This window comes from Acanthopagrus latus, chromosome 9 (genome assembly GCF_904848185.1).
Source record: "Acanthopagrus latus isolate v.2019 chromosome 9, fAcaLat1.1, whole genome shotgun sequence".
In the NCBI taxonomy this organism is placed as follows: domain Eukaryota; kingdom Metazoa; phylum Chordata; class Actinopteri; order Spariformes; family Sparidae; genus Acanthopagrus; species Acanthopagrus latus.
In genome coordinates, this window is record NC_051047.1 from 26,506,265 (window position 1) to 26,520,405 (window position 14,141).

The 14,141-nt window shown below is 41.6% G+C and overlaps 1 protein-coding gene and 2 long non-coding RNA genes across 12 annotated transcripts in view; 2 read left to right on the plus strand and 1 right to left on the minus strand.

The window, feature by feature from the left end:
- Positions 1 to 3,619, plus strand: part of LOC119026253 — a 40,648-nt gene extending 37,029 nt beyond the window's left edge. Inside the window, exon 4 of the long non-coding RNA XR_005077084.1 lies at positions 3,531 to 3,619. This is a non-coding gene — a long non-coding RNA (uncharacterized LOC119026253). The remainder of the gene's footprint in view (positions 1 to 3,530) is intronic.
- LOC119026241 (nck-associated protein 5-like) overlaps positions 1 to 14,141 on the minus strand; it is a 71,343-nt gene that overhangs the window by 17,981 nt on the left and 39,221 nt on the right. For all 10 annotated transcript variants that reach the window (XR_005077079.1, XR_005077081.1, XM_037110461.1 and 7 more), the window contains exons 8-9: positions 3,085 to 3,264; positions 85 to 2,978 (exon numbers count right to left, since the gene is read on the minus strand). Coding sequence is in view for 8 of the 10 variants with exons in the window: in XM_037110461.1 (XP_036966356.1) it covers positions 85 to 2,978; positions 3,085 to 3,264 (3,074 nt within the window). In the remaining 2 variants the exon portion in view is untranslated. The remainder of the gene's footprint in view (positions 1 to 84; positions 2,979 to 3,084; positions 3,265 to 14,141) is intronic.
- Positions 4,215 to 5,091, plus strand: LOC119026254. Its single transcript, XR_005077085.1, has 2 exons — positions 4,215 to 4,269; positions 4,351 to 5,091. It is a non-coding gene; the product is annotated as an uncharacterized LOC119026254 (long non-coding RNA).

Below are 14,141 nucleotides of genomic sequence, written 5' to 3' on the forward strand. Positions count from 1 at the left end.
CCGGAAAAAGCACTCAAGGTTTAACATTGGGATAAAGGTTTGATGAAAGTGAGGATCTTTAAAGCAAAGATAAAGATTTCTTACCAGTCTTTTCCATCGCTTTTTCTTCTGTCTCTCTTTTTGTCCAACTTTGTCTGCTTTCCACCCAGAAGAGATGTAATCTTTTGCTCCCTCTTCTCCTCTTTTCCTTTTGGCGGATCAGTCTTTTTGCTGCTCGGAGCCGGAAGCTTACTCTTACGAAAACCAAACCAATTTGCCAGAGTTGAGCCAGATTTTTGCTTCACTTCAACGCTTCTCTCCTGTTCCTGAGTCTTATGCAAGTTTTCCTCTATGCCGAGCATCACCTTCTCTTCAATTGTGGTTATGGTACTTTGTCTCTCTGGTTCTTCAGAAACTGGCTCTCCAAAGGCGCTTGAAAACTGCTGTTCAATCTGAAGGCGCCTAGCCTGCTCTCGTTGTAGTTTAAGACTTTGAAGTCTCTCGCTGGAGGACCCCAATTGTGAGGGAACTGTCAGACCCTCTTCAATCAAGAAGTTGTTCAAAAGGGATCGATTCATTGGGCAATGGTAGCTACTGGAGCAACTCATACTTCCCGGGAGGACGTCGCTAAGAGAGTTCAAGGAGCTCCCTGAGTGTGTTTTGATCTGGGTACGGACCTTTCCAGCTCTGTTGAAGCTCGGTCTGTCCATGTAGCGGGCACCAAAACTCTGGCTACGAGCCTTGGCCCCATTCATGCCCATTACCGGCTTCAGGGGAGGTCTGGTTGACACAGACACAGACCTTTTAAACAGCCATCCTTCCTCGTCGTAACCCCAATCTAACATCACACCGCTGTCTGATGCAACGGGTTGAACCGAGGGCTCAGAATCCAACGAGTTACAGCGAGTTTCAATCTTTCTGCGGGCTTTGTCATTGGCAGCACATTCATGCATCATCTGCGGATCACATGTGAAAGTCTGAAAGGTCTGGACACTTTTAGCTGTAGCATCATCTTTGTTCTGTCTTCCAAAAACTAGGAAGGTGTCCTGTCCTGAGATTGCCTCATGAGATTTGGCATTCACAGGAAGAGCCATTTTTATAGCTCTTGAGGTGGAACTCTGAAGATTGTTGGGTATACCGTGGTAGTAAACATTGGCGTAAGTCTGAGGTAAGACTTCTGAGAGTTTTGGCTCACTGATGCTCTGCTGGGATCTTTGTAAGATGCTCTGACTTGGCAATATACAAGGTACACCATCATGGCATTCATGGCATATGGCAGCTCTGTCCATAGATAACTGTACTGACTCAGAAGGTTGCGACTCTTGAACCGGGACAGATGGTATTTTAGATGGATGGGCATGGTAGACTTTGGCAGGAATGTCTCTCACTGCCTTACCTTCCGCACCCATTTGATTGTCTTTTGTTGTGTTGGCTGTTTGAGGTTGTAAAACAGAAGAAAGACTGGATTGTTGCTTGGTTGTGATTGATGTCATCTTCCCAGTAGTAGAGCTTTGAGCCTGACCTGTAGACGTATGTCCTTTGGGTAGGATATCAGAACTGGGTCTGAGAAAAAGAGAAGAAGTTCGACCGGGGGGTAGTGGCGGCGATGGGGACCTAACTTCTGAACGGGAAGCATCACAGTGCTGGTCTTGGCGTCGTTGTTTTCGTGGAGAGCAGGGCAAGTTGTCATAGATGCTCTCTTCCACAGAGTCGCTGCTTGATTGATGTCTGGTGATTTGCAACGGTGGCTTTGTCGGGCTCTTTGAGGATTCATTGATCATTTGAGGTTTGAATGTCTTGGCATTCTTCACTGGGGAAGCAAGTGGAGAGCGTTGTTGCACACTCTTGAGAGACTTGGAACTTGTTGATAGCACACTGTTCTCATCTTTCTCAACTTTAGACAGTGCTCCCTTGCTTGGATCATGTGTTTTACTGAGGTTTGTCCTTTTGTTAGGAACACTCTGCCCAGAAGGGTTTGACTGTCCTTTGGGCCTGTGACCCTTAATAAGCTTTTGGTGGAGAGGAGAGTGTGTATGCTTCTGTTGTTCCGGTCCTCCATCGGCACTCTTGCTCCGCAGGATGAAAGCCTTTCTGGCCGACTCACAAGGCTGAGGTTTTGGTTTCCTCTGCGAATATTCTGAGATTGTGTAATTCTGGCTTTCGCTTCCAGCTTGAATTGCCTGGTCTCTACGATGAGGAACCTCCATTGAGGAGCTACGCTGTCGGGTCACACTCTCACAGCTCAGAGCTCTTGTTGCAGAATGCGGAATAGAAGAGCTCACATCACTTGTCCCTGTTTCAGCATCCTTGATTGAAAGTCTACCCTGTTGTCTCTTTACATGATCAAGTCTGGATTTACGGTCAGTTGACCTTTCCTGGTTGTTGTTTCTGTCACTTAACTTCAAGCCTGAAGGCTTGAGTTTTTCTAGAGAGTCTTTTTTCTCTTCCAGATGTGTAAGGCTATCTGTTGGGCTTACACCAGGTTTTACAGTAGGGCCCTCCAAAAATACAAAGTTGTCTGTGACAGGAGAGGGGAAATGAGCAGAATTCCCTTCAAGTTTTACAGGGACTTCTTGAAAATTGTTGTCATCATCCCTTGTGACATCCAGTTTCTCCAGGCAAAGAAGCTCTTTTGTTGGGTGGTCACTGGATTCCCTACTTTGCAATTTAGGTGATTCATCATCTGCATCATCAGAGTCTAGGCCAGCAACCCCTGCACTGCCCTTGAAGGGTTTACTTGTTGGGGCTACTTGCTTGGCTGTACTCCCCTGTAGGCCAAACTTGACACCAAAAGAGTATATGCCCTCATTGGAGGTCATACAATCTTTGCAGTGTGGTACAGATGCAAGCGAGGATGCCTCTTTTGAGCCACTCATTTGGAGACGCTTCAGGCCTTTTAGGATGTGGCCCTCCTTCCATCCCAGTTCTGTCTCGATGTGTGCAGAGTGGTTGCTGGATACCGAACCAGCACTCATCCTTTTGTCCCGGCTCGTCGCACTCTGTGAAATAACATTTACTGATGGATCATGTGTTTTAACCAAAAATGACAAACGCTTTACTTTGACAACTTGTGCATATTTCAAATTGAAGATGAATGAAACCAACCTGCTTGGAGGACCCACGTCCCTCTGCCCAAGTATGGGAGCCACTGGAGTACTCGCTACAAGCACTGGATAGGGACAATTCACTGCTGCTGCCACTACCACTACTGCGTGGACATGTTAGACTCAGCAGGCTGGGCCACCTTCCTGCAGGAATTCCCGCTTTTCCATTCCTTTGGACCTCCTGGAATATATGAATAATGTAATCAATCAACAGAAATGAAACTTTTTTGCTTTAATTTATCATTTTGAACTAAATGCTTATTGCACAGTGTAATGGCTGCATAAGAATGACACCATCCTTATTGGGATTGGTTCCCCATAATCCTCGCTTTCACTGTGCTATTCAGTCTGTCACTAGGGTTGATTTTTCTTGTAAAAATGAAGTTCAAATAACGACAACCAAAACCAGGAAGACACATTTTTTTTCTCCCCATTTGCTGTCCTCAGGTAAAGGTGCAACAAAAAAAGATGAGCCCCACTGATGAAGAAGGCAAAGAGGGATGGGGATATAAACCGAAGTAAGACAAGAGGGATCACTCATGTTCCTCTTACCCCCAGGACTCAAGGCGAATTAAGACCAAAGTAACAAAATGCAAAAATGCACATCTGGTTCCCTCATCTCTAAGTCTTGGATTTTTTCAAAATTGGTCTTCAGTTAAATGCCTGAAATGAGGTCTCTGGTGAGCACAGGCTTAAGATATTAACACTTTTTATTCTATAATGTAAAGTACATCATTATTTTTTAATTTTTGCTCTTAGCCGAAGCTATGTTGCTAACACTGTCACAATGGCGCCAACAGTAGTAACAGGGGCAAACACTGGGACGGTGAGAGTTAAAAACAGCTTGGAGCAAACACTAAAAAGAAATGGAATCAGCAGCATAAAGTTCTATATTTCTGAAAACAGTCCAGTAAATGTCAAACATCATCACGGCAGGTTAAAATTGACACACCACTGCCAATAGGAGACACATTGGATACACATTTAATTCATCAGCACAGACAAATATTGTAATTATGGTTCACAGCATTGGTTAATCTACCTAATCTCTGACATTATATCAAATTGATCCACGCTGAACAATCCACAGAACCTGTGAGACTTCCCCATAGCTCCATGTTTGTCTCTGTCACAGATCTCAAAGAATCAATAGACCGGAAACACTGATGTCTCTCTCCTATCAAAGGTTAACTGAGGAAAATTATAACATTTTCTACTCCACTAATTAGAAGATTCCTGTTGTGTAATACAATGTATTTTCATGCAGGTGTACCACGATTACTTTTTCGGGAGCAGTTTTAAAGGGATGCCTCTGTTCTGACATAAAGGCAGGCTCTCCACTGAGTGTGGAGCTTCTTGGTGTGCCGGCTTCATTCATAATTCAAAATAACTGCACAACGGCTGACACGTGGTAGCTGATGATGCTCTTATGTTGGTCAGAGTCTCAGTATGAACCAGAATCAACAGTCACGTAGTGTTCCTGTGACTCAGCTGGTTCTGAAAAACATCTTTCACTGGCTGGAGTTATTTGAAAGCAACAATGTGCCCACACTGTGCCCATGTGTTGTAGGTTACAGAGGAAAGAAAAGTGCAATGTGAGTCTCTTTATCAAATAGCTAAGTGCAACAATAATATATAGCAAGTAAAGAAACTAGATTTCACACGTTTTCTTTATAGCCTTGAAAGTTTTTATTCTCTGCACTGCACACGTTTTATCTTGGAGAAGACTCTCCTGTTCTGTGTGACACCGGAGTTCCCTGTGGGGGAACGAGCTGCCATCTGAAACTAAACTTTTACACCAGAGTTATCGCATATGTGCAGGATTTTATTCAAACATGAAAACACAAGCACAACTAGCTGCCGGAGCTGAAGGACATTTTTCTCATATCGTGTGGTTGATTACTTCCAGTGTGCTTCTAATTTGAAGAGGAATTCATAACCTCGTCTCCGTTGTAACCCTGATACTGTAATATGAAACTCAATTAAACTCCACTAGGTTTGTGCTGAAGTGTCTATTTAGTCTGTTCCATTATTCATTTGAGAAACTATTTTCCACAGAATTTCGCCTCGTCATCACAGATATTAAACCACATCTACATGGCGGCCATTTTCCCTCTGATATCATGTCAGGAGAGTGAAGGTGTTTCTGAGAAACTATTTTTTAACTATTTTTTAAGATAATCGTGACATTAAAAACAGAAATATTTATATTGCTTTAATAATACATATTTGGTAATTATCTTGTGATAATAAAGCAAGGATGTTTGGCACCTGTGGATCGTTAGTTTAATAGTTAATCTTGTTGCCAGTTTAGTATCAGCTGTCTACATTATCAACGTCAAAGCCCCTCCGGGTTGCTAACGCATTCGAGCTTCCCTCAGAGGAAAATGGCCATCGTGTGAATGTGGTCTATCGATTCGATCTCTTCAATATTCATATTATCCAACTTCACCAATATATTTTTGTAATAATTTTCACTTATTGTTTTAGTGCTGCTCATGGGAACTAGTGCAGACGTGTTTTTTCAATTTCAGGGTCTTTTTCGACAAAACATTAATTTAATTTAGTCAAAATGCAGTTATTAACTATGTAAAGACGATCACGTATAAACCATGTGTTTGATATTGCAAATGTTTAAAATGGACCAAACTGGAGGCGTGTGAAAATGAATATCTGTGTAAGTATGAACAGTTGATGCCCACGAAGCCTTAAGTTTTACATAATGAAAATGTCATCTTTGATTATGATTATTTAACAAGTAAATGATGCACTCGTTAGATTGTGAGACATTAAAAGGTATCAGAATGCACTAAGACTGTGGAACAACTATATTAGAAACATCTAGTGTTTAATGTCTTCCTGGGTCGTCCACTTATCTCGGAGGATTCGGGTCGCATGTGTGAAGCCAAGTCTGTTATTAGGAGCTGCTGGCACTCTTCATCGGCATCCTGCAGATGCTGTTTGCATCGGTGCCATTTCCAATCAGAAAGACCCAAAGGTGTCAGGTGTTGTGACCCCATTTAAAACGGCATTGATAGTTTGCATGGCTGCCGCGGCCAGCTTCCTCTCAAAGTCGTTAGTGTCATCTGTTAGCTATAATTAATGTGAAAAGGAAATAATTGCATAAGGGAGCTTGGGACTGAAGTGATTTTGCCCATTCATTGATATTCACCTATTATTTGATTAACCGTGCTCGTCTTTATTTCACCAGCACTGCGGGAGAGGGCCACATTTGACCATGCGTGTGCGGATTAATCTGGGAACTAATTACAGTCGGCATGTCGAGGGGTATCTCAGATTTGACACAAGCGATACAGTTCAACAAAACCCTCAATCAGAGAGCAGCTGCACTTAAAGTCAAGGGCAGAGTCGAGAGCTGTGGAGACGCGTGTCCCCTTCATATATTTCAATGTTTTCCCACTTAGTGAAATGACTCATTGCTGTTGCATAAAATTCAGACGTGACTATTTTACAGGCAGCTGCACCAAAGTCATATAAAAAATACTTTTAATGTAAAGAAACAAAATCTTAACGGACTGTTGAAAAATATCAGGACAAACACCATCTGAGGGGGCGACAGAAGCCATCAGCTCTCTGGTTTCAGTTTCACAATCTGTTAGATTTTTGTTTTGCACAGAAATGGAGTGAATTATGAGTCACACTCGATGTACTCAGCTTCAAATATCAAACATGCGGCAGTGTTGCATCTATTTTAAGACGGCATCAATGTACAGACGTCTTTACAGTTCAGTCATTCAGATGCTTTACATTTTCTACAAACAAAGAACACGAGTTCATAACAAGTTTCTTCCTTTTTCTATATTAAAGTACATTTATGTGGCTAAAAAGAATAGTAAGTGAGAGAAAAAGTGTGTGACACATCTTAAATGACTTGGTGTGGATGTTTGATTAGACTTTGTGACGCACATTATAGTACACAATTTGTGTTTTCTTTTCTATTTCATACAATTATGAATATAACTATTTTTTATTAACAGCAAAAGCAATGCTTCACCTCGTCTCCATCAGAAAACAACCACACAGGTCGACCACGAAAGCAATTTATTACAACCAACATTTACGTTTCTCATTAGGCGGTGACCTCTGGTGGTCGTGGTAAATATTACACAACAAAGGAGGTTGGGAGGAGTTTAGAGAGCAAAAGTCAACAGAGGGAGGTCTTCAAACCAAAAGTCGACTGTATTTTTAACTAAAGTAACGAAACCTTGACTTTGATACCGGTTTCTCAAAGCTACTTTCTCCTATACCAATGTAATGAAATCTGTTAAAACAAAAGATTACATTACACATACACATGATGAGCCCCAACGTAGGTACTGAAATTTAAATATCTGACAGTACTAAGGCAATCTAGTTCAATGCCCAGCCCTTCATCTTTCACATAAGGTAACTTTCAATCATTAACACGATGTTCTTTTAAATAAACACATACATAAATATAGGTACATAGGTAACAACCCAAACCAAGATGTTTTCTTAATCAAGTAGTTTTCCTGTCTACACCTAGACAAACTGTGCAGTTAAAGCCTGTTATGCCTGCTGCGGGTATATTGTAACAGTCATGTAGTTTTAGGAACTGTCATACATGTTGTATCTGGACCCAATTCTTGACATTATGACGGTAACATTTACATTAAGACAGGGCTGTTTGTTACTTATGGCTAAACCAGTTTGATGGGGAACGTAGAGGAGGTTAAGTTTTGGTGATTAGTGAGACGGAGTAAAAAGCAGCAGCACTTGAAATGGTTACGTGCCCCGATCTTTTTCGATCTTTTTTGTCTTCTCGAGACTTTTGAAGAGAAGTATTCATGTTTTATGAGGCAGCCTGCATTACAAACTGGGTGTATAGAGAGTTAAATGTGTGCGTGTTTACCGGGCTGGACAGGGTTTGAGGAAAAGATGCTTTCACGTTGTGTCCAAGAGCTCAGAGAACCATCTGAGGGTCCATCTTTTTCAACACCTTTCTCTGGCAGGTCTCATAACTTTGGTGCATTCACAGAATACTCCTGCAATAGCTCCATGGTGGGGAAAGCATCCACTTACATCAGTCTATATTTCCTGGCCTTAGACACACCCTCACACGAAGACAAGCTCTGAGGCTGGTCTAAATAAATCATAAGATCCCTGCATCCAGCCGGCGTCTCAATCAGAATAATACAGCAGCATGCCAACCGGTGGGTTGCTGCAGCATACGAGGGGTTCCCCACAGAGCGAATGCTATTATGCTTTTATCCCAGGCACTTGACAGCATCATGACTTCATACATTTTTATGTAAGATTTGGAAATGGAAATCTACCTGTACTGAAAGTTCCCACTTTTAGGATATCAGCATATGACTGTGATGTAACACAACCTGTGATTTTAAAAGGACACTGTGGAAGTTTGTTGTCATTGTTGTCTGGTTGGTTTGTCAGCAGGATTACAAAAAAAACCCCAACACTGAGTGTATTTACATGATCCTGAGGTAGAAAGTGTGAAATCACAGCTTGTTTGTGATATTAAAGCACCTATTTCAGATTCAGTGCGACCACACCAGGCTGCTGACCAACACACCGTGCAGACACAAGGACAATGCACTTAAGCTTCTGTGGAGTTCACTTTATATTCCACAATCTCATCAGAACTCGTCCATGCGTCGCCTGAAGCAAGGTTAAACTCCTCGGACCACACTTTTTCTCCACTCTACTAGCTGCCATCTTCATCTCATTCATTATCACATGCACCGAGCACCACCACCTCCTCCGCCTCCCTTGTCTTCAGGCTCCTGGTCATTAATACTTCTTGCTCATCTGCACCTCGCTGTCTTCCTTTTTCATGTCACATTCACCTCCTCTGCCCTCCTTCTTCCTCGCTGCCGCTCAGTGTTTTTGCCTGCTGGACTCTGAAGAGATGCAATGCTGCTCACCATTGGTGTCGCAGAATTGAGTGAAATGGTGGAAAACACGTAAAGTGCACCAAAGGATTGCAGTAGTTATGGTAAAACACATCTGAAAGTGACCACAGACAGAGATTTGAGGATAAATATGTGACAATATGGCTGAAAACATCTAGATGATGAGTTGTTACAATATCCCCAAAGGAGAAACCCACGATTGCTCAAGGTTATGTAAGGTAACGGTGCATTTTATTTGGCTCTCTAACCTTTAAAATATTACCTCAGTCACAGGTAGATTTTCATCAGCACTGGTGGTTGGTTTGTGTTACATTGGCCACCAGTGAAGAAAGTTTGGCTGTAGTTTCAAAAAACACAAACTTTTGATTTCAGTGATAAAAATTGAGGCTTATTTTCTGTTTAGAATCGAAATCATGACACCCAGAAGCCACACAATAAACTGTGGACGGTGTTTATATATTTACTTAAGCCACATTCGCAGCGTTACCTTGCTGTCAGACAGCTGTTTCAGGCTGGGAACCGAAACCTTCATCATGTTCTGTCCAAAACCACCAGACTCCTTTGACAAAAACAGTAATTTGACATCCAGACACAGGAATCACTGGTCCACAGCTACATCAATCTATTTGTGTTACTGTGTGAGGTCTGTGAATCTGATGAAACCTTTTAAAACACTAAAATCACACAACAACACAAAAATAACATAATACAATCGAGGCAGCGGTAGACGAGCAACTTCTGTGTTCTGAGAGGTAGAATGACTGTTTTTTCAGAGGAGTGTGGTGACTCTGAAGAGAGAGGATGGATGTAACTTTCACTTTCCTGTCAGAAAGGTCATCTACTTCATACAGTGCATACACTATGGAAAAGTACCTCCAACAATCCCTCTTCAAAAAGGCTTAAAGGAAAGTAGATTCTGCTCTTGAATAACTTGATTTAAAGTCTAATCTTTTCTTTTGGAGCATACAGGCAAAGTGTGTGTATGTGGCCCTTATGTAAGAAGCCGGTGAGGAGAAGTTGTTTGTGGTGTACATGGTATCAGTGCTGTAAATCTCCCTGCGAGGCAAACACTTCAAAAAGGGTAAATAAATCTGACTTTGTTACATAAATCCACACAGCAACGAAATCACATGCTGTTTAAAGCACTTCAAAGGGCCAAATAAATTTGACTTTATTATATATTTGCCTTTATCTTTTAACTGCAGCCCTCCGAGGAGGTTTATCTGAGGAAGGAGGCACCTGCCGCTGTTTAAAAGCTCGCAGGCCCGAGTCTCTCGAGTGTTTTGCTCTGCCACCGAAATCCAATAACATTGTGACAAACGACCCTGTCACAGAGCCACCACTCCTTTAACAGCCCCGGCTCTCTGGCCCAGAGACGCAGTCCAACCAGCCAAAACATTTAGAGGAAAGAGGAGAAACTGGAAGGAAACGGACAGAACTGCAGTTTCTGCTGAGTAGAGTCGTTGCTAGCCAAACACTCCCACAGAACTAAAGGCATTTGGTGATCTCGCTACAGCTAACATCTGTGTAGCTGGTATATACGTGCCTGGATGTGTTCATTTGGCCCAAACAGCTAGTAGAGGCGAGCAACCATACAGATGTGAGCTGTAAGTCTGCACATCAATTCCTCAACTAGCTACACTCACATTTTGATTATCGACTGCATCGACGTTAGCTGTGCTGTTAGCTTACGGCTAACGTTTGTACAGTTGGTTCTTGGCTGTTTGGGAAACAATCCAGGAGGTGAAATTCTCACAAATGACATGAAGCTAACACTCACTTCACTTCTGAATCCACTTTTAATTTACAGAGTGTAATAAGGAAAATGACGCCTTTTTTCTTCCTTAAACATAGACTTGTTTTACCAACTACCTAACGTGGGTCAACTTGTTCTTGAAATCATATGTTGACTTCTTTTTTCTTGCTAACAGTAACCATGTTGTTCAAATCACGTTTTCCTATTTGAAATTCAGAATGAAGACTAACAATGCTTGGCAAACAAAAGACTGGCCTTGGTAGGTATGATTTAACAGAGTGTTAAATCCAATAAAGAGCAAAACGGTAACGTAATGGTAATGTAAATACAATAGACTCCACCCTCCAAACTCGTAAGCGCCGTAAATATCCTGCATGTGGAGAAACCTACGAGCCAGCTGCAGCAAAATGTTAATTAGTTTTGGAACCAGAGGTTTTTTAATTTGATAGCCAACAGACTTTTCTTTGCAGGTGACTTTGTGCACATTTCTTCATGTCCTGTGACTGAAAACAACCAGATAAAGCAGAGACTTGTTTCCACTCTCTCCCTCTCTGTCTTTTTTTAGAATCATTTGTGTGTTGTTAATGCGTTGCACGACACCTCGGTGTCACCTCACGCAGAGTCAGTCAACGTGACTGGGAACAGGTGTGCTGTCACAGTGATTAAGGAGCCTAACAAGCATAACTCGCACTGAAAAACAAATTTTCCATTTCAATAATTTGTACATAATCACCTCTGTGTTATCTGGCAAATTGATACACAAGCAGAGTGTTGTGTCTCCAATTCTCAGAGCCTCCATCGATGATCACTGATGGGGACATTGAAATGACCTGTGTTTCATTTTTTTTCGAGCACTCTCTGCAGCTGTAACACGAGCGTGGACTTTAATGGATTCTGGCCTCTTTGCTCCCACTTCACTGTAGTACAAAGGCCGTGATCCGTCACCGTCGCTGCTCATCGGATCTCAGACCAGGCTCATGGTATCATGTCTGGCACACTGAATGTGTTCCTACACAGAAAGATGTTTGAGGTAAGACACCGTTAATATGTCTTAAAGCGAGTGCAAATAATTTCGTTATGCTGAAATAAGTATGTTTTTATATATACAGTTCTGTAGATAGGAATGTTTTGACTATAATCTCCCAACTCGGTACAACTTTGCATGCAGGTGATGCACCAATCCTTCCCAGTAAACTCAGCGGAGAGCAGATGTCAATTAGCTGTTGAACATAACAGAGTGTTTCCTAACGAGTCAGACGGTCTCCCTGAGGAGGTGGTGGAGACCAAATCTGAGCGTAAACAACAAATATTGGACAGGGAGACAGAAACACAACACTAAGTGCTAACATCTGCTGGATAAATAGACGGGCATCGGTTTGTTAACATATTCACTGTCAAAGAAATCACTGAATACTGCTTTAATTAAAACGTATTGTGTACCATTTTCTGAATCAATCATCTCACCTACAAATCCCCAAACCTCTGTAAAACCTCCCCGACATCAGTGAATCCATAACTACAAACATGATGCTGTTTAGCTGCGCAGCCGGCCGCCACAGCAGGAAATCACGTCTCAAACTTTTCTCTGGCAGACAGCGATAAAAAAATAAATAAAACACAGACTTTGAAATCAAGGATTTAAATGCAAGACCCGTTCTCAAAACTTTTGTTTGTGACTTTAGTGGAGCCAAAATATAACAACCGTATTTAATATTCAGGCTCTAGGCGTGGGATAATTATCTTACCCGACTAATGTAGCCTCCTGGATAACTGGGAACGCTGCATTAGTGAATCAAAGACAGCATTTGGCACATAAAAGATTTTCTTTTTTCTTCTCTCATGCTGCCAGCGATTTTGTATTATTGACATTTTTTCTTCTGCTCCATCATGCCTGGTGAAACAATGAAGTAAGAACTCCACAGTAACAAACAGATGACAATAAAGCCTGAGAACGATCTAATAAGTATTTCACTGAGTGTTTAATCAGAGGAAACTTGGATGAAAAGCAGGAGAGAATATGACTGCAGATAAAAACATGTAAAGCTATATCTGATATATATATAAAACTACTTAATGCTCCATGAAGCAATGTTTTGCATATCAGAATTGACTCGAATGGAAATTGCCTGCGGCTCAAGCAATAAACAGGAAACATAACCCAACACATTAAAAAAGGTTAATTTATTCTGCTTAGTTTTGTCTCAAACTTGAGAAATTTGGCCAAAGATTTACACATAACTATCCAAGACACTTTCCAACAAGACAAACAAGTGTTAAAGGAACATTTCACTCATCTGGGGACCAAGTGTCTGACAGTCATGAGATCCAAAGTTGATTCTTAAAGAAATTGATTCTAATCATTTTTAATTCTGAAATCATCACTTTAGCTTCGTCTCTTGGCCTTCACAGACTTGAACTGAGGGTTGAGCTGATTTAAACATTTTCAAACTGGCTTGATATAAGGTCCTGAAACTGGACCGGACGGGTAACACAGAATTTTACCTGTAGATGTCGCCACAAGACTCAGCTGAGAGGAAAAATAAGAGCCAGCAGCACTACAGTCCATCAGGACAACTGCAACCCGTCGTGTTTTCATTCCTTTTTAAGTATTCACGTATTAGATCCTTGCAAGTCAGGAAGATTTCCATAACACATTCCGTTGACTTTTCACAATAAAATCCTTGTTAAGAAATTAAGGATTTCTGTCCAATGAAACACTAGAGGGCTTTAAATTTGATGCACAAAGGACGACAAAATTTCACCTGACTTCAGTCGATTTTGGGGTGAATTTATCTTCTTATCTAAGTCAACAGTAAATGAACAATGACACCTTGTTTAATAATTCTCCATTAAAATGTCAGTACAACACTTCTTTCTAACTCTGCAGTGATACGACCAGCTCTTGTACACAGACAGACTCTCCCTTCTAGTCGAGTCTGTGAGTTTGACCTTTTTACAGAAAAGGTTAAAGATGAAGGACAGCATTTCCTGCTCTGCTGGGCTCGCAGCATATTTAATGACCTGATGTGGGAATTCCTCGACTTTCCATAACAATTTCCATGAAGTTGGAGAAAGAAATGTCTCCAGTGTTCAGTTTATTAAATATTTTTTCGTTAATTACCAATTCCGTCTGTATTATCGAGCTGGTCCCCTGAATACAGATGGCTTGAGTTTGTCAGAGGAAGGGGAATCATGCTGAGAACCCCCGACAATCCAAAGAGACCTTGAGAAAAGAAGCAACTTCTCGCCTGCCTTCTGCATAACGATTGTGGCTCTGCCAGAGCGAAAAGTTTCATGACAGTTTAAGTAGCTCAGAAAAGTTTTGGCTGAAATTTCACCAGCACTCTTATCAAGACCTATTATGGATCAAGTTGTAGCCAAGACCAA